The sequence below is a fragment of the Pistacia vera genome, unplaced genomic scaffold (assembly GCF_008641045.1).
Source record: "Pistacia vera cultivar Batoury unplaced genomic scaffold, PisVer_v2 Contig1092, whole genome shotgun sequence".
NCBI lineage: Eukaryota > Viridiplantae > Streptophyta > Magnoliopsida > Sapindales > Anacardiaceae > Pistacia > Pistacia vera.
The window spans coordinates 306,743-327,441 of record NW_022195129.1 but is presented as its reverse complement, the minus strand read 5'-3'; the positions used below and the strand labels follow the sequence as shown (position 1 = coordinate 327,441).

The 20,699-nt window shown below is 34.3% G+C and overlaps 3 protein-coding genes across 3 annotated transcripts; 2 read left to right on the top strand and 1 right to left on the bottom strand.

Annotated features, from left to right (window-relative positions):
- Window positions 1-571: 571 nt before the first annotated feature.
- On the top strand, window positions 572-17,240 carry LOC116137261 (alpha-soluble NSF attachment protein 2). Its single transcript, XM_031422949.1, has 9 exons — window positions 572-817; window positions 1,335-1,384; window positions 1,517-1,589; window positions 1,805-1,884; window positions 2,071-2,222; window positions 2,942-3,101; window positions 3,191-3,238; window positions 3,389-3,469; window positions 17,092-17,240. Exons 1-9 carry the CDS (start codon window positions 673-675, stop codon window positions 17,170-17,172), a joined length of 870 nt encoding a protein of 289 aa, XP_031278809.1. The 5' UTR covers window positions 572-672; the 3' UTR covers window positions 17,173-17,240.
- Window positions 9,519-11,363, bottom strand: LOC116137254 (amino acid transporter AVT6C-like). Its single transcript, XM_031422942.1, has 5 exons — window positions 11,006-11,363; window positions 10,761-10,913; window positions 10,483-10,686; window positions 9,933-10,398; window positions 9,519-9,832 (listed from the first exon to the last, which is right to left on the bottom strand). The coding sequence occupies exons 1-5, from the start codon at window positions 11,361-11,363 to the stop codon at window positions 9,706-9,708; spliced, it is 1,308 nt and encodes a 435-aa protein (XP_031278802.1). The 3' UTR covers window positions 9,519-9,705.
- Window positions 17,241-18,117: 877 nt separating the features above from the next.
- On the top strand, window positions 18,118-20,460 carry LOC116137340. The gene has a single exon (XM_031423031.1). It carries the CDS (start codon window positions 18,702-18,704, stop codon window positions 20,391-20,393), a length of 1,692 nt encoding a protein of 563 aa, XP_031278891.1. The 5' UTR covers window positions 18,118-18,701; the 3' UTR covers window positions 20,394-20,460.
- Window positions 20,461-20,699: the final 239 nt, after the last annotated feature.

Sequence of the window (20,699 nt, the reverse complement as noted above, 5' to 3'; positions counted from 1 at the left end):
AATACATATTCCTCTTCACTTTCTTCATGCAAAATAGGTAAATTTGGACAGGTTTTAGTGAATCGGGTTGGGTGACCCGGTTTTGACCCAATTTTTTTTTGGACCTTTGGCCCAAATTAATAAAGTTGTATCGATTTATATCGATATTTTTAAGGATACGAACGGATACATATCATATCGTAGGATACATATCAACATATCGAATGGTTTATGATACACTCTCTAATACGTATCGTTGACGACCTGTATCGAATCGTATCGTATGATACGTATCGAGTATCGTAGGATACTAACAACCATGATCGGGATAGTAATTAGTAAGTTATGATTTTATGAAATATGAGAGGAGGTAAATGATGATTTCTAATACTTTTGGGGTCTCGGATAAGTCATTAAACTTTGGGGAGGTATCAAGCTTAGTTAAATATTGATATGGGTTTACATATTTATCCTTTTTCAATTGTCATTCTGTTCTTGTTAAGCCCAATCTCAGGCCCAAGCTCAAGCCCAAGAAGAGCCACCACTACCATTAGCAGCGGCTCTGAGACTCAAATCCTGACCAAGACCAAGCATTTCCCTTGACCCTATCAATTCCCGTTCATTTTCACCATTTGTTTATTTTTGTTTTCAAATCCTTCTTCCAATTTCATTTCTGTGCGAACGTTAACGAAAATGGGAGATCAGATGGCTCGAGCCGAAGAATATGAGAAAAAAGCGGAGAAGAAGCTCAATAGCTGGGGCTTATTCGGCTCCAAATACGAAGACGCCGCCGATCTCTTTGATAAAGCTGCCAATTCTTTCAAGCTCGCCAAGTCATGTAATTTTCAAACACTATTTCATTTTCTTTAACTGTTGAAACTTATGTTTCGACGATCGCGTGGAGTATTAGGGTTTATTGTTTTGTTACCAGTGGTAATTCTTGATTATGGATTGTGATGCGTTTTAGGGTTTGTTTCGATTGGGTTTTGATATAATTTTTACAATTGATGAGTTTCTAATTGATCAAGTTGTCATATTTTGCTCTGAAATGTTAGATTCCAATGGGTATAATGTGTTGAAATTTTATGTGAATGTTTGATGCTTTTAGATAGTTGAGAATGCGAATTTTTTCTTTGGATTACAAGCTTAATGAATGTTTTAAAGTTTTGCTGATATGGGTACTTGGCATATGAATTAAATTTTGCTGGGGCTTTATGATGACTAATGGAAGTTGTTTGCTATTTAATGTTCATGGTACAATCTTAAATTAATTTATTATTTTGGTTAATAGATTTTACCTGCACTGCATGCCTCTGCTATGTTTTATTGATCATGGTTTATATATGGTTTTGCAGGGGATAGAGCTGGATCAACTTATGTCAAGTTGGCGAACTGTCATATAAAGGTAAGTGTTTTAGGTGTTTGGTAAATACTAATAGCAGTCTTTTTATGAACTAAAAGAGGAAAAGAGGAACCTTTATTTTATTAAGCGATTGTTCTTAAGGACTAAACGTGATTATATGACTTATTTCTATAGTTGGAAAGCAAACATGAAACTGCCCAAGCTTATGTTGATGCTGCTCATTGCTATAAGAAAACAAATGCCAAAGGTAAGTTTGTGGCTTCTCACCCTGGCTAATTGTTACATGTTGCAATTTCAATTGCTTTTTAATTTTCTTCAAGGTCCATTTTGGCTCATGAAGAAACCAAGTCAACAAGTCATTTTGTGGTCTTTTGCTTGTTTTCTTGCATTTCTTATGTATTATTTGATGGATTTTGGTTGTAAAGGTTGAGAAAATGTCATTAAAGTTTTACTCTTGTGCAGAGGCCATATCTTGCTTGGAACAGGCTGTAAATATGTTTTGTGATATTGGAAGGCTCAGCATGGCCGCAAGATATTACAAGGTATTGTAATGCCTGTTGATATTTCTTATCTTAGTTTGAATTTTTCTAAGTCTATACATGTTTTTGGGGTCCTACTCTTTTAATGTTGCCATTTTTTACGACATTGTTAAAACTTATAGAAGTTGGTTTTCCCTTCTTTATGATGACTTTCAGTCACTAACGACCTGGTTGTTCTCTTCTCTGCAGGAAATTGCTGAACTATACGAGTCTGAACAGAACATCGAACAGGCTATTGTTTACTTTGAGAAGGCAGCTGATATGTTCCTAAATGAAGAAGTAACAACTTCTGCAAACCAGTGCAAGCAGAAAGTTGCACAATATGCTGCTGAATTAGAACAGTAAGCCAATCTGCTTTTGGTGCATGTTGTCTTGAGATGTCATATTGCTTTTGGATACTGTATATTCATGATCATGTGATATAGTTTCCATATTAATGAATGTATAAAATCTTTTATAAAAGGATTGTTAGATATCGAGAATGAGTAAAAATTACGCATGAGTTGTCATTATGATTCTTAATTTGCATACCTTGATGCTTTCAAAGTGGTGGTTGCTGTTTTGCATATCTCTTTGTAAGAGCTTAGGCATAAGCACCATCTTTGGAAATTACTTGGAACTTTCTGCGAAGTGTTTTCACGGGATTCCTTAACATTCTGCCTTCTGGCTACTGTGTATCAATGATCAGTCTTATCATTTTGATATGATTTTGGCTAACATGTGATATATTAGCATCCATGCTATGTCTGATTAGCTTTTAGTGCTTATATTTATGAATGGAATGACAGGGTTTATAGTCTGAAAATAGGTTTTTCTGGCTTACATATTGTTTACCTATACATAGCTGTAACATACCCATAAGTTTATCACAGCAAATTGCAAAGTAAATATGACAGCAGAAAGTGAAGATTGTGGTATCTATCTGTGCAGGGCTTGTTAGACCTTACTTTCACATAAATTTTCAGTACTCTTTTCTCTTTTTACTCCCTTTAATAGTTTAATTAAAAATTAAGAAGTTTACTGACTGGGGTGTCATGACGTGCTTATGACATTTCTCCAGATATCAGAAGGCAATTGAGATTTTTGAAGAGATAGCAAAGCAGTCACTCAACAACAACTTGCTAAAGTATGGAGTGAAAGGACATCTTCTTAATGCTGGCATTTGCCAACTTTGCAAGAGCGATGTTGTTGCAATTACCAATGCATTAGAGCGATACCAGGTTTAGTTTTACTTTTTTATTTTTGATCTTTTAATGAATTTTCAGTGTTTAGTTTATGTTGACAGTGCTAATCACATTTGTCTTTGCAGGATATGGATCCAACTTTTTCAGGAACGCGTGAATACAGATTGTTAGCGGTAGGTTATATGTACTTGCATTTTGATTTCTAATGGCAAATCTTTTATAATATGTTCCCTATATAAGTCATTTCAGTAATCTTGCTGTTACCTTTATTTCCTTGTGATATTGTAATCTCAAAGAGCCCTTCTTTTCCATTGGTGTGCTAGGACATTGCTGCTTCCCTTGATGAGGAAGACATTGGAAAGTTTACTGATGTTGTTAAGGAATTTGATAGCATGACCCCTCTGGTATATTTCTCTCCACTTATTGTATAAGCTCTTTTTAATTTTGGATTTAAATCTTTTTATGTAGCAATGGTGCTAATTGTTTTGGTTGCAATCACACTTCAAACTTTAGATACTGGAAAGATTTTTGAAAAATGTAAGCAACACCCCCAAATGAGCTAACCCTCCAGGTGATTCCCAGACAAACATCACCTGTTGACAAAACACCCACAACATAGTAAAAAAAGAACCAGAATTCATTAATCTGAATTATGCTGAATCACAAGCATAAGGTACTTACCAAATAATCAAATAAAAATCAAGCACCCAGATTAGTGATCAATAACAGATTTGTACTGCAACCGATCCTAAACGTCCAAAAGACTCCCTCATCACCACCGGTACGACGTTGAGTCGCCGGCATGCGTAAACCTCATCAGAATTTCACAGAGATTTACAAGGCAAGCAATGATCACAATCACACAAAGCTGGTATGACACCAGACCTTAAGGGTGGCGGGAATGGCCATAATCCCAGCTCCAATAATACTAGTGGAAACATTAAACACAGCCCCGGACACCGATGCACGACTTCTCAGCTTGGTTTGGCAGCAGTGGCACTTGCACTCCAGCAGCCGAGACATCTTTTCCGGCTAGAGGGTGTTTCTGAATTTTAATGATGTTGTCTCTTGTAAATTAGACACATTTAATGTGGACATATAAGAAAGTATGGTGTATGGTCATTGGTGGCTGGCGGTAAAAGACCAAAACAACATTGAAAAAACATAAGATGATTAATTTAAGCTAAGATTGAAGAGGGGTTAGATTGTACTTGTATTGGAAAGATTGTTACAGTTTTTTATGATGAGATTCCAGGTGGAGCTAGTGAAATGCGGCGTATGAACGTACGTAGACTCAAGTTGTGAACAATTGGGAGAAGAAATGATTGGGACGCAAATTGGTCTCTGGCATAATTTGTCAATCTGAGTGTATTCTATTCTTTAAGATAAAATAGTTTGAAGTGGGACATGATGGTGAAATGTAGACAAAACTATCATTCATTTCAACAGTTTTTCCTTTTTTTTTTTTTTTTTTTTTTTTTTTTTGGGTGACCAATTCCAGGTCAGTTTGCTTGTATTTCAACTAATTTTTTCAGGATCTAAATTAACGACTGAGTATACACTATAGTGGTTATCCTTTTTAGCAATCGAGATTACTCGAACAGAACTTTTTGAGTAATACACCCAATAGAAAAATGATACAGTCACCAAAAAGGAATATCAAATTCATACACATAAACTGCACCATCATGACCGTTGATTAATTATGATTTTGTTTTTAAAAAAACGGATGTACCACGTCGTTCGGTGCCTAATTCTGTATTTATAGCATTGCTTCAACCAATAATCCTTGCTCAACAACTACCACCAAGGGTGGTTAATTTTGCCTTTCTTCAACTTTCAACTTATGTTAACCCAAACGTAAAAAGAAAGTGAATCATGATATACACCATTACATATTCAAGTTATTCTATTTATTTCTCATGGGCCCTAACAATTAACCATCATCCACTCCAACCTTACAAAGTGCTCTCTTTTTAAAAGCGCCATCAACAAAATTTCGAACATATTATAATCATATAGGGCACTCCATGTGAAACATGACTCCATCTTTTTATGATTTTTTGTCGATTAATGTTTGAAAGATTTTGTATTTAGTTTGGCAGTCATAAGAGTCCAACCGTTGTCAAATCGTGTATCAAAAATATAGTTTTTTAAATTATATAGTCGCATATTTATTGAATGTAGGTACAACTTTTTAAAAATAATAATTTTTTTAAATTAATCATAAGATTAATTAACAATTTTGTTATATTTGGCTTTAAATTATGGTATTATATATCAAAATTAATTACAAAATTAAGAATCTTATCATTTCCTTCATCCATTCATATTATTTCCAAAATCAATGTTAGTATCTATATCTCTACTTTGTTATTATTATCATGAAAATGGTTAGTCACATCTTCCTCTTCACTTTCTCTATGCAAATGGATAATTTGGACGGGTTTTAGTGAATTGGATTGGGTGACCTAGATCCGACTTGAAAATTTTGTTGGCCTTCGAACCAATTAATAAATGTATCAATTTGTATTGATATTTTTAAGGATACGAACCGATTATATCATATCAATGTATCGAAAGTTTTAGGATACACTCTCTGATACATTCGTTGGCGACCCATATCAATTGTATCGTAAGATACGTATCGCATATCGTAGATACTAATCACCATGGTCCAAACCATGGTTATCAAATTGCTATCGTATCGTTGTATCGAAAACCTAATTTTTTTAATCGTGTATCGCGTATCGTATCGTATTGTATAGTAGGATACGCTTTTTTTTTTAAATTAAAAATAATAAATAAAATAATCAAAATTTACTAAAATTAATATCATCCCCAAGATTAATTAAAATTTTGTAGTATTATTGGCTTAAATTATGATATTACATAATCAAAATTAATCACAAAATTAAGAATTATATTTTTTTTTCTCTCAACCATTCATATCATTTCCAGATCAATGTCAATATCTATATCTCCACTTGTTATTATTATCTTAAAAAATGGCCAACACATTTTCTTCTTCACTTTCTCCATGCAAAATGAGTAAATTTGGACAGGTTTTAATGAACCGGGTTGATGACCCGGTTCCGACCCAAATTTTTTTTAGGCTTTTGGCCCAAATTAATAAAGTCATATCGATATTTTTAAGGATACGACCGAATACATATCAATATATCGAAAGGTTTAGGATACACTCTCTGATACGTATCGTTGACACTTGTATTGAATCGTATCGTATGATACGTATCGAGTATCGTATGATACTAATAACCAGGGTCCAAACTCCATGAAATGAAGAGATATATTAATGTATAGGTTCACGAAGATATGCTAAGATTTGGAAGATTTTGATGTATTTTTAGTTTATACTTTAAATAATAATAATTAGGAATTGATGGTGGCATGAGTTGGCACTATTCTTTCATTCATTAACAACTAAGCATCAACCCATGATGATATCATATAATTATTTTGTGTGATCGGGGTGTCCAAGCTAGCTTACACGCTCCTCAACTAATCTTCAAAGGTCTTGAAGTTAAGGATCAGTTAAATCATCTAATGGTCACCCCTATTAGCAACCGAATCAAAGGGAATCAACTCGATACCTCTAAAGTATAACACCCAAAAGTCTGTATCGCCCTCTCGATCACCCAGGGTGGTTAATGTCTATATTTTATTAAAAATTATACTTCAACCTCTAATGAAAATAGATGTTTAAAAGTTTGGTTGATGTATCTTTAATGTTTAGAGAAAAGTAGTTTGAATGAGTCATTACTCTTTACTACTAAGTTTATATAATAAAAAAAAAAAAAAAAAAACCCTAAGATATAAGAAATCTATCATAACTTCTCCTCAAATTTGAAAAAAAAAATTGATCACTTATCTCCGTTAATCATTAAAATCTATTAGTCTTTCAATATTATCATGATCGGGATCATGGTTTACAAATCGTGTATCGTATCGTGTATCGAAAATCATTTTTTTGAATCGTGTATCGCGTCGATCGTAAGATATGTCTTTTTCAAACAATTAATAAAAATCAAAATTTTCTAAAAATTAATATAATCCCCAAGATTAATTAAAATTTTGTAGTATTATTGACTTTAAATTATAGTATTATAATCAAAATTAATCACAAAATTTTAAGATTAATGTCAATATCTATACTCCACTTATATTATTATTATCATGTAAAATGGGCAATACATATTCCTCTTCACTTTCTTCTGCAAATATGTAAATTTGGACAGGTTTTAGTGAATCGGGTTGGGTGACCCGGTTTTGACCCAATTTTTTTTTGGACCTTTGGCCCAAATTAATAAAGTTGTATCGATTTATATCGATATTTTTAAGAGATACGAACGGATACATATCATATCGTAGGATACATATCAACATATCGAATGGTTTATGATACCCTCTAATACGTATCGTTGACGACCTGTATCGAATCGTATCGTATGATACGTTTCGAGTATCGTAGGATACTAACAACCATATCGGGATAGTAATTAGTAATATGATTTTATGAAATATAGAGGAGGTAATGATGATTTCTAATACTTTTGGGTCTCGGATAAGTCATTAAACTTTGGGGAGGTATCAAGCTTAGTTAAATATGATATGGGTTTACATATTTATCCTTTTCAATTGTCATTCTGTTCTTGTTAAGCCCAATCTCAGGCCCAAGCTCAAGCCCAAGAAGAGCCACCACTACCATTACAGCGGCTCTGAGACTCAAATCCTGACCAAGACCAAGCATTTCCCTTGACCCTATCATTCCCGTTCATTTTCACCATTTGTTTATTTGTTTTCAAATCCTTCTTCCAATTTCATTTCTGTGCGAACGTTAACGAAAATGGGAGATCAGATGGCTCGAGCCGAAGAATATGAGAAAAAGCGGAGAAGAAGCTCAATAGCTGGGGCTTATTCGCTCCAAATACGAAGACGCCGCCGATCTCTTTGATAAAGCTGCCAATCTTTCAAGCTCGCCAAGTCATGTAATTTCAAACACATTTCATTTTCTTTAACTGTTGAAACTTATGTTTCGACGATCGCGTGGAGTATTAGGGTTTATTGTTTTGTTACCAGTGGTAATTCTGATTATGGATTGTGATGCGTTTTAGGGTTTGTTTCGATTGGGTTTTGATATATTTTTACATTGATGAGTTTCTAATTGATCAAGTTGTCATATTTTGCTCTGAAATTTTAGATTCCAATAGGTATAATGTGTTGAAATTTTATGTGAATGTTTGATGCTTTTAGATAGTTGAGAATGCGAACTTTTGTAATTTTGAATTTATAATTTGTAATTTTATTTTTGTTAACAAGTGCCAAGGGGGAATGGGGTATTTGCAAGTTTTTAAGGGTTTTTTTGACATTTTAAAAACTTTTAAGGGGTAATTGTAATTTTATAGGATACCCATAACCGGAACCGGAACCGAAACCATCGGTTCCGATTCTAGTTCCAAATTTCAAGGAACCGTCGGTTTCGGTTCCTTAAAAAAATACAGGGTATCTGGAACCGACGGTTCCTTCAAAAAATGCAGGGTATCCGGAACCGAACACCCCTAATTAATATAGGAAGAAATAGATCATGTTCAAAGAAAGAAATAATTAATAGTATATTTTATGGCTAGAAAATATAATTTCTTTATATTTTTATTAATTATCCCTGCTCCAAATTTGAGTATTGGAACGTGATGCTCAAATGAATGTTTTTGTAACTTTCTCTTTGAGAGTAAGTAAATAAAGAACTACCATTTTGGTTAGGCATAGATCCAACAGAGTTGGGCCATCTCTATCATATTATATAAATTTTAATATTATTAGGAAAAAAATTAATTCTTATACAAATGCTAGTTGCGTTAATCCTCCATGTGTATGTTTATATACATTAATATAATCTTATTTATCACCCATCAATGTATATGAAAGGAGACATGTTGTTGGGGATGGTGAATTGCAAAACTCAGTTTTTCAAACTTTGATTGCAGAGGTACATATGCTTTAATACTCTCTCATTCTTATTACTAATTCTCCATTGAATTGTTATAAACTTTCCAGGAAACGAAAATGCAAATGTATAAGAAAAACCAAGTCATTTTTAGTTCTTTCCTCTACTTTAGCTCCTGGTTTTCGTAACTATAAGAGATTTTGTAACATGATTATGCAGATGAATCACAGCATCTCGTGGAGAACTTGGAAAGCTACAGAAAGTTTCAAGGTTAAAGTTTTCCCTGGTGTCGATTATGCATTCATTGTGGCATTAATCGTAATCCTTAGTGAGAATATCTTGAATTGGTGTCGGGTCTAAAATTGTCTGTCTCATGTAAAAATTGTAGCTAATACTGTATGTGTCTGATTCCATTTCCATACATTGTTGATATCTTCTTAGTTAAGTTAAATAAATTCTTGGTACTCTTCTCTAAAAGATTGAAAGATTTCACTTTTAAATTTCATCTGAAATATTTCTTTGGTGTTACAAACTTAGAAAATCCAAGGAAGGATATATAAATTCCTCTTCTAATCTACAATGTATCTGAGATTCTGAAGAAATAAATGAGAGAAATTGCAGCATACACAAGAAAACTGTCACCTTAACTGAAAGAATAAAAAACTAGGAAATGGATTATGAATTGTTTCCAAAGAAACTAACTATATTTGTGGAAATTGCAATTGCGCTGGTCACTACAGCCAGAATTATCATTACTAATGCGGTGATCCTATCCCTTGTTGTTGATATACCATGAACATCCCTGTAATCGAAAGACAACAACAGGATGAATCAGATTCATCAAAAACATCCATAGTTAGATATGTCAAATGCACCTTCAATTCGAATTACATGAATAATACCTGAGAACAATTGCCCCGGGGAAGATGAGGGCAAGAGAAACAGCAGAAGTTGATCCTAAGAACTGAAAGAAAGTCCATATGTCTGGGATGAATATTGCTGCTAGATAAGAGAATGCTAAAAGTACAAATGTGATGGACAAAAATCTGGTGGTGTCCTTGGCCAGAATAGGCTTTTTAGAGAAGAGGAGTTCGTCAATGTTAACCCTCAAGGAGAAGTTCAATAGGGGAAACACAAGCATAAGGTGAAGTGCATAGCTCAGCCTAACAATGTCATTGAGCAGTGAACCAACTGCTGAACCAGAACTTCTATCAAAATTTACAAGAATATCAGCCATGATTGAGTCTCCAAACAAAAGGTACCCAAATAGTCCTATTGTAAAGTAGATGGCGGCACATAATACCAGTGAAATTCTTACTGCTAAGATCATATCAGATGGTTTGTTGAGCTCGAAACCAATCGGATGAACTGCAAACAATGATAAGAAAAGCTAGTGAGAACTAAAATTTTAAAGAATACACAACAGGATCTAGTTATACAAGCTGTTCTCACCATTAAAATGAAATGTGAAAGCAGTCACAATGACGGGAACAGCTGTGAAAAGGTCAAAGAATGAGGTGTGATTGTTCAATTGAGGCAACAATCTTGGGGTTTTGGTTTTGCCTTCAACAAGTGCAGAAATTGCCATAACTGAGCATATACCAACAAACACCAGCGCCAATAGAACAGATATTGCAGAACTAAACTTCAGAGATTCTGAAAAAACGCCAGACGAATAAACTTCTAAATCATCAAATACAAAATCATCATTCAAGCTTCAAGAGACTCACCTACACGCCTGAGCAAAACCAATGGAAGCATGACAAAAACAACAATGAAAAGCAGAGAAAAAGCTCGATAATTCCACCAATGAATCCCAAACCATTCTTGCAACACCCCCAAATGAGCTAACCCGCCAGGTTGATTCCCAGACAGAACATCACCTGTTGACAAAACAACCAAAACATAGTTAAATAAAGAGCCAATATTCCATTCATTTGAATTACGCTGAATCTCGAGCATAAGGTAATCTTACCAATAATAATCAAATAAATAATCAAGCACCCAAGATTAGTGATCATAATACAGATTTGTACTGCAACCGATCCTACACGTCCAAAAGACTCCTTCATCACACCGGCGTACGTCGTTGAGTCGCCGGCATGCGTAAACCTCATCAGAATTTCAACAGAGATATTAGCAAGGCAAGCAATGATCACAATCATCACAAAAGCTGGTATGACACCAAGGACCTTAAGGGTGGCGGGAATGGACATAATCCCAGCTCCAATAATACTAGTGGAAACATTAAACACAGCCCCGGACACTGATGCACGACTTCTCAGCTTGTGGTTTGGCAGCAGTGGCACTTGCACTCCTGCAGCTGGAGACATCTTTTCCGGCTAGAGGGTGGTTCTGAATTTTAATGATGTTGTCTTCTTGTAAATTAGAGCACATTTAATGTGGACATATAAGAAAGTATGGTGTATGGTCATTGGTGGGCTGGCGGTAAAAGACCAAAACAACATTGATAAAAACATAAGATGATTAATTTAAGCTAAGATTGAAGAGNATATTCAAGATTATTCTATTTATTTCTTCATGGGCCCTAACAATTAAACAGTCATCCACTCCAACCTTACAAAGTGCTCTCTTTTTAAAAGCGCCATCAACAAAAGTTCGAACATATTATAATCATATAGGGCACTCCATGTGAAACATGACTCCATCATTTTTATGAATTTTTTGTCGATTAATGTTTGAAAGATTTTTGTATTTAGTTTGGCAGTCATAAGAGTCCAAACCACGATTGTCAAATCGTGTATCAAAAATATAGTTTTTTAAATTATATATAGTGTATTGTATTGAATCGTAGGATACAACTTTTTCAAAAAATAATAATATTTTTTTTTAAATTAATATCACCATCAAGATTAATTAACGAATTTTGTTATATTATTGGCTTTAAATTATGGTATTATATGATCAAAATTAATTACAAAATTAAGAATCTATATCATTTCCTTTCATCCATTCATATTATTTCCAAAATCAATGTTAGTATCTATATCTCTACTTGTGTTATTATTATCATGCAAAATGGGTATCACATCTTCCTCTTCACTTTCTCTATGCAAAATGGATATATTTGGACGGGTTTTAGTGAATTGGATTGGGTGACCTAGATCCGACTTGAAAATTTTGTTGGGCCTTCGAACCAAATTAATAAAGTTGTATCAATTTGTATTGATATTTTTAAGGATACGAACCGATATATATCATATCAATGTATCGAAAGGTTTAGGATACACTCTCTGATACATATCGTTGGCGACCCATATCAAATTGTATCGTAAGATACGTATCGCATATCGTAGGATACTAATAACCATGGTCCAAACCATGGTTATCAAATTGCGTATCGTATCGTGTATCGAAAACCTAATTTTTTTAATCGTGTATCGCGTATCGTATCGTATTGTATAGTAGGATACGCTTTTTTTTTTTAAATTAAAAAAATAATAAATAAAATAATCAAAATTTACTAAAAATTAATATCATCCCCAAGATTAATTAAAGAATTTTGTAGTATTATTGGCTTTAAATTATGATATTACATAATCAAAATTAATCACAAAATTAAGAATTTATATTATTTTCTCTCAACCATTCATATCATTTCCAAGATCAATGTCAATATCTATATCTCCACTTGTATTATTATTATCTTAAAAAATGGGCAACACATGTTCTTCTTCACTTTCTCCATGCAAAATGAGTAAATTTGGACAGGTTTTAATGAACCGGGTTGGATGACCCGGTTCCGACCCAAATTTTTTTTTAGGCTTTTGGCCCAAATTAATAAAGTCATATCGATATTTTTAAGGATACGAACGAATACATATCAATATATCGAAAGGTTTAGGATACACTCTCTGATACGTATCGTTGACAACTTGTATTGAATCGTATCGTATGATACGTATCGAGTATCGTATGATACTAATAACCATGGTCCAAACTCCATGAAATGAAGAGATATATTAATGGATATAGGTTCAACGAAGATATGCTAAGATTTGGAAGATTTTGATGTATTTTTAGTTTATACTTTATAATAATAAGAAATTAAGGAATTGATGGTGGCATGAGTTGGCACTATTCTTTCATTCATTAAACAACTAAGCATCAAACCCATGATGAATATCTATATATATTATTTTGTGTGATCGGGGGTGTCCAAACTAGCTTACACGCTCTTCAACTAATCTTCTTAGGTCTTGAAGTTAAGGATCAGGTAAATTATTTAATGGTCACCTCTATTTGCAACCGAATCAAATGGAATCAAACTCGATACCTCTAAGGTAATACACCTAAAAGTCTGTATTGCCCCTTCCGATCACCCATGGGTGGTTAATGTCTTTAATCTATTAAAAACTATACTTCAACCTCTAATGAAAATAGATATTTAAAAGTTTGGTTGATGTTATCTTTAATGTTTAGAGAAGAAAGTAGTTTGAATGAGTCATTACTCTTTACTACTAATGTTTATTAAAAAAAAAAAATTCAGAAAACCCCCTAAGATATAAGAAATTATCATAACGTCTCCTCAAATTTGAAAAAAAAAAAAATTTGATCACTTATCTCCGTTTAGTCATTAAAATCTATTGAGTCTTTCAATATTATCACGATCGGGATAGTAATTAGTAAGTAATGATTTTATGAAATATGAGAGGAGGTAAATGATGATTGCTAATACTTTTGGGGTCTCGTAGTAGTTCATTAAACTTTGGGGAGGTATGTAAGCCTAGTTAAATATTGATATGGGTTCAATAATTACATATTTATCCTTTTTCAATTGTCATTCCGTTCTTGTTAAGCCCAATCTCAGGCCCAAGCTCAAGCCCAAGATCAAGCCCAAGAAGAGCCACCTCTACCATTAGCAAGCGGCTCTGAGACTCAAATCCCGACCAAGACCAAGCATTTCCCTTGACCCTATCAATTCCCGTTCATTTTCACCATTTGTTTATTTTTGTTTTCAAATCGTTCTTCCAATTTCATTTCTGTGCGAACGTTAACGAAAATGGGAGATCAGATGGCTCGAGCGGAAGAATATGAGAAAAAAGCGGAGAAGAAGCTCAATAGCTGGGGGCGTTATTCGGTCAAAATACGAAGACGCCGCCGATCTCTTTGATAAAGCTGCCAATTTTTCAAGTCGCCAAGTCATGTAATTTTCAAACTCTATTTCATTTTCTTAACTGTTGAAAACTTATGTTTCGACGATCGCGGGGAGTATTAGGGTTTATTGTTGTTACCATTGGTAATTCTGATTATGGATTGTGATGCGTATTAGGGTTTGTTTCGATTGGGTTTGATATAATTTTTACAATTGATGAGTTTCTAATTGATCAAGTTGTCTTTTTGCTCTGAAATGTTAGATTCAATGGGTATAATGTGTTGAAATTTTATGTGAATGTTTGATGCTTTTAGATAGTTGAGAATGCGAATTTTTCTTTGGATTACAAGCTTAATGAATGTTTTAAAGTTTTGCTGATATGGGTACTTGGCATATGAATTAAATTTTGCTGGGCTTTATGAGACTAATGGAAGTTGTTTGCTATAATGTTCATGGTACAAATTAATTAATTTATTATTTTTGGTTAATAGATTTTACCTGCACCGCATGCCTCTGCTATGTTTTATGATCATGGGTTATATATGGTTTTGCAGGGGATAGAGCTGGATCAACTTATGTCAAGTTGGCGAACTGTCATATAAGGTAATGTTTTAGGTGTTTGGTAAATACTAATAGCAGTCTTTTATGAACTAAAAGAGGAAAAGAGGAACTTATTTATTAAGCGATTGTTCTTAAGGACTAAACGTGATTATAGACTTATTTCTATAGTTGGAAAGCAAACATGAAACTGCCCAAGCTTATGTTGATGCTGCTCATTGCTATAAGAAAACAAATGCCAAAGGTAAGTTTGTGGCTCTCACCCTGGCTAATTGTTACATGTTGCAATTTCAATTGCTTTTTAATTTTCTTCAAGGTCCATTTTGGCTCATGAAGAAACCAAGTCAACAAGTATTTTGTGGTCTTGCTTGTTTTCTTGCATTTCTTATGTATTATTTGATGGATTTTGGTTGTAAAGGTTGAGAAAATGTCATTAAAGTTTTACTTGTGCAGAGGCCATATCTTGCTGGAACAGGCTGTAATATGTTTTGTGATATTGGAGGCTAGCATGGCCGCAAGATATTCAGGTATTGTAATGCCTGGATATTTCTTATCTTAGTTTGAATTTTCTAAGTCTATACATGTTTTGGGGTCCTACACTTTTAACCTTGCCATTTTTTACGATTGTTAAAACTTATAGAAGTTGGTTTTCCCTTCTTTATGATGACTTTCAGTCACTAACGACCTGGTTGTTCTCTTCTCTGCAGGAAATTGCTGAACTATATGAGTCTGAACAGAACATTGAACAGGCTATTGTTTACTTTGAGAAGGCAGCTGATATGTTCCTAATGAAGAAGTAACAACTTCTGCAAACCGTGCAAGCAGAAAGTTGCACAATATGCTGCTGAATTAGAACAGTAAGCCAACTGCTTTTGGTGCAGGTGTCTTGAGATGTCATATTGCTTTTGGATACTGTATATTCATGATCATGTGATATAGTTCATATTAGTGAATGTATAAAACTTTTATAAAGGATTGTTAGTATCGAGAAGAGTAAAAATATGCATGAGTTGTCATTATGATTCTTAATTTGCAACTTGATGCTTTCAAAGTGGTGGTTGCTGTTTTGCATATTCTTTGTAAGAGCTTAGGAAGCACCATCTTTGGAAATACTTGGAACTTCTGCGAAGTGTTTCACGGGAATCCTTAACATTCGCCTTGGCTACTGTGTATCAATGATCAGTCTTATATTTGATATGATTTTGGCTAACATGTGATATATTACCATCCATGCTATGTCTGATTAGCTTTAGTGCTTATATTTATGAATGAATGACAGGGTTTATATGTCTGAAAATAGGTTTTTCTGGCTTACATATGTTACCTATAATAAGCTGTAACATACCCATAAGTTTATCACAGCAACTTGCAAAGTAAATATGACAGCAGAAAGTGAAGATTGTGGTATCTATCTGTGCAGGGCTTGTTAGACCTTACTTTCACATAAATTTTCAGTACTCTTTTCTCTTTTTACTCCCTTAATAGTTTAATTAAAAATAAGAAGTTACTGACTGGGGTGTCATGACGTGCTTTGACATTTCTCAGATATCAGAAGGCAATTGAGATTTTTGAAGAGATAGCAAAGCAGTCACTCAACAACAACTTGCTAAGTATGGAGTGAAAGGACATCTTTTAATGCTGGCATTTGCCAACTTTGAAGAGCGATGTTGTTGCAATTACCAATGCATTAGAGCGATACCAGGTTTAGGTTTACTTTTTATTTTTGATCTATTAATTAATTTTCATGTGTTGGCTTATGTTGACGGTGCTAATCACCTTGTCTTGCAGGATATGGATCCAACTTTTCAGGAACGCTGAATCAGATTGTTAGCGGTAGGTATAGTTACTTGCATTTTGATTTCTAAGGCAAATCTTTATAATATGTTCCTATATAAGTCATTCCGTAATCTTGCTGTTACCTTTATTTCTTGTGATATTGTAATCTCAAAGAGCCCTCTTTCCATGTGGTGTGCTAGGACATTGCTGCTTTTGATGAGGAAGACATTGGAAAGTTTACTGATGTTGTTAAGGAATTTGATAGCATGACCCTCTGGTAATTTCTCTCCAATTATTATATAGCTCTTTTAATGTTGGATTTAAATCTTTTTATGTAGCAATGGTGCTAATTGTTTTGGTTGCAATCACACTTCAAACTTTAGATACTGGAAGTTTTGAAAATGTAATCTCAATTTCTTCCCCAGTTGCTCGGTATTTATTATGATGCATATGCAAATTCCTGAATATGTTTTATATGCATCTCTTGTGTGTGGTGTTGGGATTATCTTATGATCACTCCTTGTCTAGTACGATATCAACAATCTTATTTCAGTTTTAACGTTTTTACAATCTTCTGATGAAATTTTCTGTTTCCAAAATCCAATGTATAGGACTCTTGGAGAGACGACCCTTCTGTGCGTGTGAAGGAAAAGCTGAAGGCCAAAGAATTGGAGGGAGATGACCTCACCTAAATTTTATACATACATTCATGTACTTTGGTCTTGTTTACCCCTGGATTATTGTACTTATCGTATTATGTGTTTGCGTCGCAAGTTCACACAGTCTACGATATCTGCTTTACGTAAATTACTTGGTTTGGGTTTAATGGGAGTGGGTACATTTGCATATGTGAACTGTGAGTTTTTTGGTGATGGATTGCTGTTTACTGATCCTGGGATTTCATACTGAAATAAGGAACTACTTCACAGTATGTATAAAGCTGAATGAATTTGATTAATGAAAAGGATGATGAATATGTTTATGTATGTATCAGGTTTTCAACTTCGAAGAAGCTGCTTCAGCCTCAATCTAGGATTATGGTTGGTTGGATGGATTTTTACTCTTTGACTTTAGTTTCAAATATAAAGGAACTTGGCCTACTTGTACCGTTGTACCAAATATGTGACATATTAGAGCTTTTCTTCATGCAATTGGCATCTGCAAGGTGTACGCAACCATCAATTACAAGTTCCAACTATTATGTGGGGTGTTTACTAAATCTAATAACTAGTAGATCATTACCTTTTGCAACTATTAAATTGAAATGGGGCCATCTGATTTTTTTTTTTTTTCCTAATGATTGGGATGTTCAAACTCGTTTACGAGTGCTTCAATTTAATAGATGGAAGAACTAAGAAGTCTTCTATTGTAATAGAAAGAAACTGTATACAACAAAATATAGATATAAGATACTGGAAAAAAAACAAAATGAAAATTTTTATTCATTATTTATTAATGAATTTGTGAACAATAGTTTACTTGGGGCCGTTGGAACTTGTTAAGACAGGAGAGGCAGTCTGTATCCTAAATATTCCTAATCTAACCTGTCGGCACCCACAAGACTTTTAGACTCATTCATAAATACTTTTGCCACCACGCACGAAGCATCTCGCCTTATCAAATATCAACCCAGGTTCTTCTGACTTCTGAGTAAGAAGAATCAATAACCTGCTTTTAAATATTATTTCTTTTTTGTTTGTTTTATTTATATATTAAGAGTTTATTATAGATCGCGTTCATTGCTTCGTCATCTTGCTCCAGTTAAGGCCCTTTACGTTTCTTTCATTTTAAGTTCATATGGGTACGTATTAGCTCGTTTATACTTTTCTTCAGCCTTGGTTTTCCCTTTTGTCCTTCTTTTTGTGCCTTCCTAGTTCATTAAATTTTGGATTTTCATATGTTTGGTATCAATAAAAGAGAAAAAATAATTGTTTTAGGATCGTGCAGTACTTTGTTATCAGCTTCATTTGTTGATAAATTTTTATTATAGTTTGTATGGTGTTTACTGGGTCAAGGTTGTAGCAATCAAAATTCAATCTTGGTTGTTTTTGTTCATAGCGACTCTTGAGCTTGTAGATTCTTTTGTTTCATTTGCAACTGTTTTTAGCTGTGAATGACGATTGTAAGTTTGTTAGAATGTGTTTTGTGGGTCTGAGTTTGTAGAGTAAATTTATAAGGGTAGTTTATTGTGTTGGTGAGGAAGCTAAATTTTGATACAAGAATGGCTTTGACTAATAATGGGAAAAGCAAGGAGGTAGTTGAAGAATCTAATAATACTGAAACGAATAATCAGACCCCTTTTGATATTTCGGCATCTCGAAAGAAGCTATTAAGCAGTGAAAAACCTGGAAAGAGTTATAATACAATTAGTTATATTACTGATAGAATAAGTTTGCTCAAGTTTGGTGCTGCATCAGCCAAATTCAAACAGATAGCTGTGGAGCGGGATGAGATTTCACGATCTGTGCCTTCTTCTAGTGGTCATGGTTTTAGAGAACGATTTAATGGGGTTTTTTCACGAAAGATTAATTGGGCATCACTCAAGAAAATGTGCATAGCGTGGATAAGAGATCCAATGAATATGGCTCTGTTTGTGTGGATCTTAATTGTTGCTATCTCGGGTGCAATTTTGTTCCTTGTTATGACTGGAATGTTAAACCAAGCAATTCCAAGGAAGTCCCAGAGAGATGTCTGGTTTGAAGTTAATAATCAAATTCTCAATGCTCTGTTTACTCTTATGTGTTTGTACCAGCACCCTAAGAGATTCTACCACCTTGCACTTCTTTGTAGGTGGAAACCAGAAGACATTTCTAGACTCAGAAAAATTTACTGCAAAAATGGGACTTATAAGCCCCATGAGTGGGGGCACATGATGGTTGTTGTTCTTCTGCTCCATCTGAATTGCTTCGCTCAGTATGCGCTCTGTGGTCTAAATGTGGGGTACAGGAGATCTGAACGACCTGCCCTAGGTGTTGGGATATGCATATCTGTTGCAATAGCTGCACCTGCAATTGCTGGTCTTTACTCCATGAAGAGCCCACTTGGGAGGGATTATGATTGTGTGAGAGATGAGGAATCACAGATTGTTACTGCTGGTGAAAGTGCTAGGCCAGAGCGTACAATATCACTAGAGAAAAAATTTTCATTTTTATCAAGAGATGAGCAACTGCAATGGAGCGGTGGGATATTTGATTTTTGGGATGATATTTCTTTGGCATACCTCTCACTTTTTTGTTCTTTTTGTGTCTTTGGGTGGAATATGGAGAGACTTGGGTTTGGCAACATGTATGTTCATATTGCTACTTTTATCTTGTTCTGTATGGCTCCTTTCTGGATTTTCAACTTGGCTGCTGTTAACATTGATAACGAGACTGCCAGAGAGGCTCTATCTGTTACTGGAATTGTTCTTTGTGCGTTTGGTTTACTCTATGGTGGCTTTTGGAGGATTCAAATGAGAAAGAGATTTAATTTACCAGCTTATAACTTCTGTTGTGGTAAACCAGCAGCTAGTGATTGCACTCTGTGGCTTTGCTGTTGCTGGTGTTCTCTTGCCCAGGAGGTTCGAACAGCAAATGCATATGATATTATAGAAGATAAGTTATGCAGAAAACCAATGAATCATGGCAATCAGCTACTGATGTCACCTTTGCCACGTGAAGATGGAGCAACTCAATTCAGATCTGGACCAAGTTCTCCACTTGGGAGCGGCTTCAGCACACCCAAGATTAGTATAGCTAATTCTCCTAGTCCTAGCAGAGTTTCAAAGGAGTATTGTCGTCCTGAAAGACAGCTTTCTTCGGTAATAGAAGATTCTTGTGCAAGAGGTAAGGAAGAAACCATGATCCCTCCTGCTCCACCAGTGATACAGAGGGAAGATTCTCAGCAAAAAGAGTCAATCGAAATTAATTTATGATAATATACAAACGAAGCTGTAAATTTTTCTTGTTTTTAAGTGAATTCAAATCCATTACACATTTCCATGTTTGTTCTTACAAATCTGGCTATCTGAAATTATTTCTTTGCATTTAATCAGTTTCCATTAGTGTGGTTGCTCTTTATAATCTAAAGATGCCCTTGTCTAATAATATATTAGGGGATTGCAATCTTTCTGGTTGGTAGTAGTTTATTCCTACAAGACTCGAATATTGTATACGTGAATTATTTTTCTTTCTAATTTTCAAAAGAACTCTTGATACCAGGAGAAACTTTGGTTGGAGTG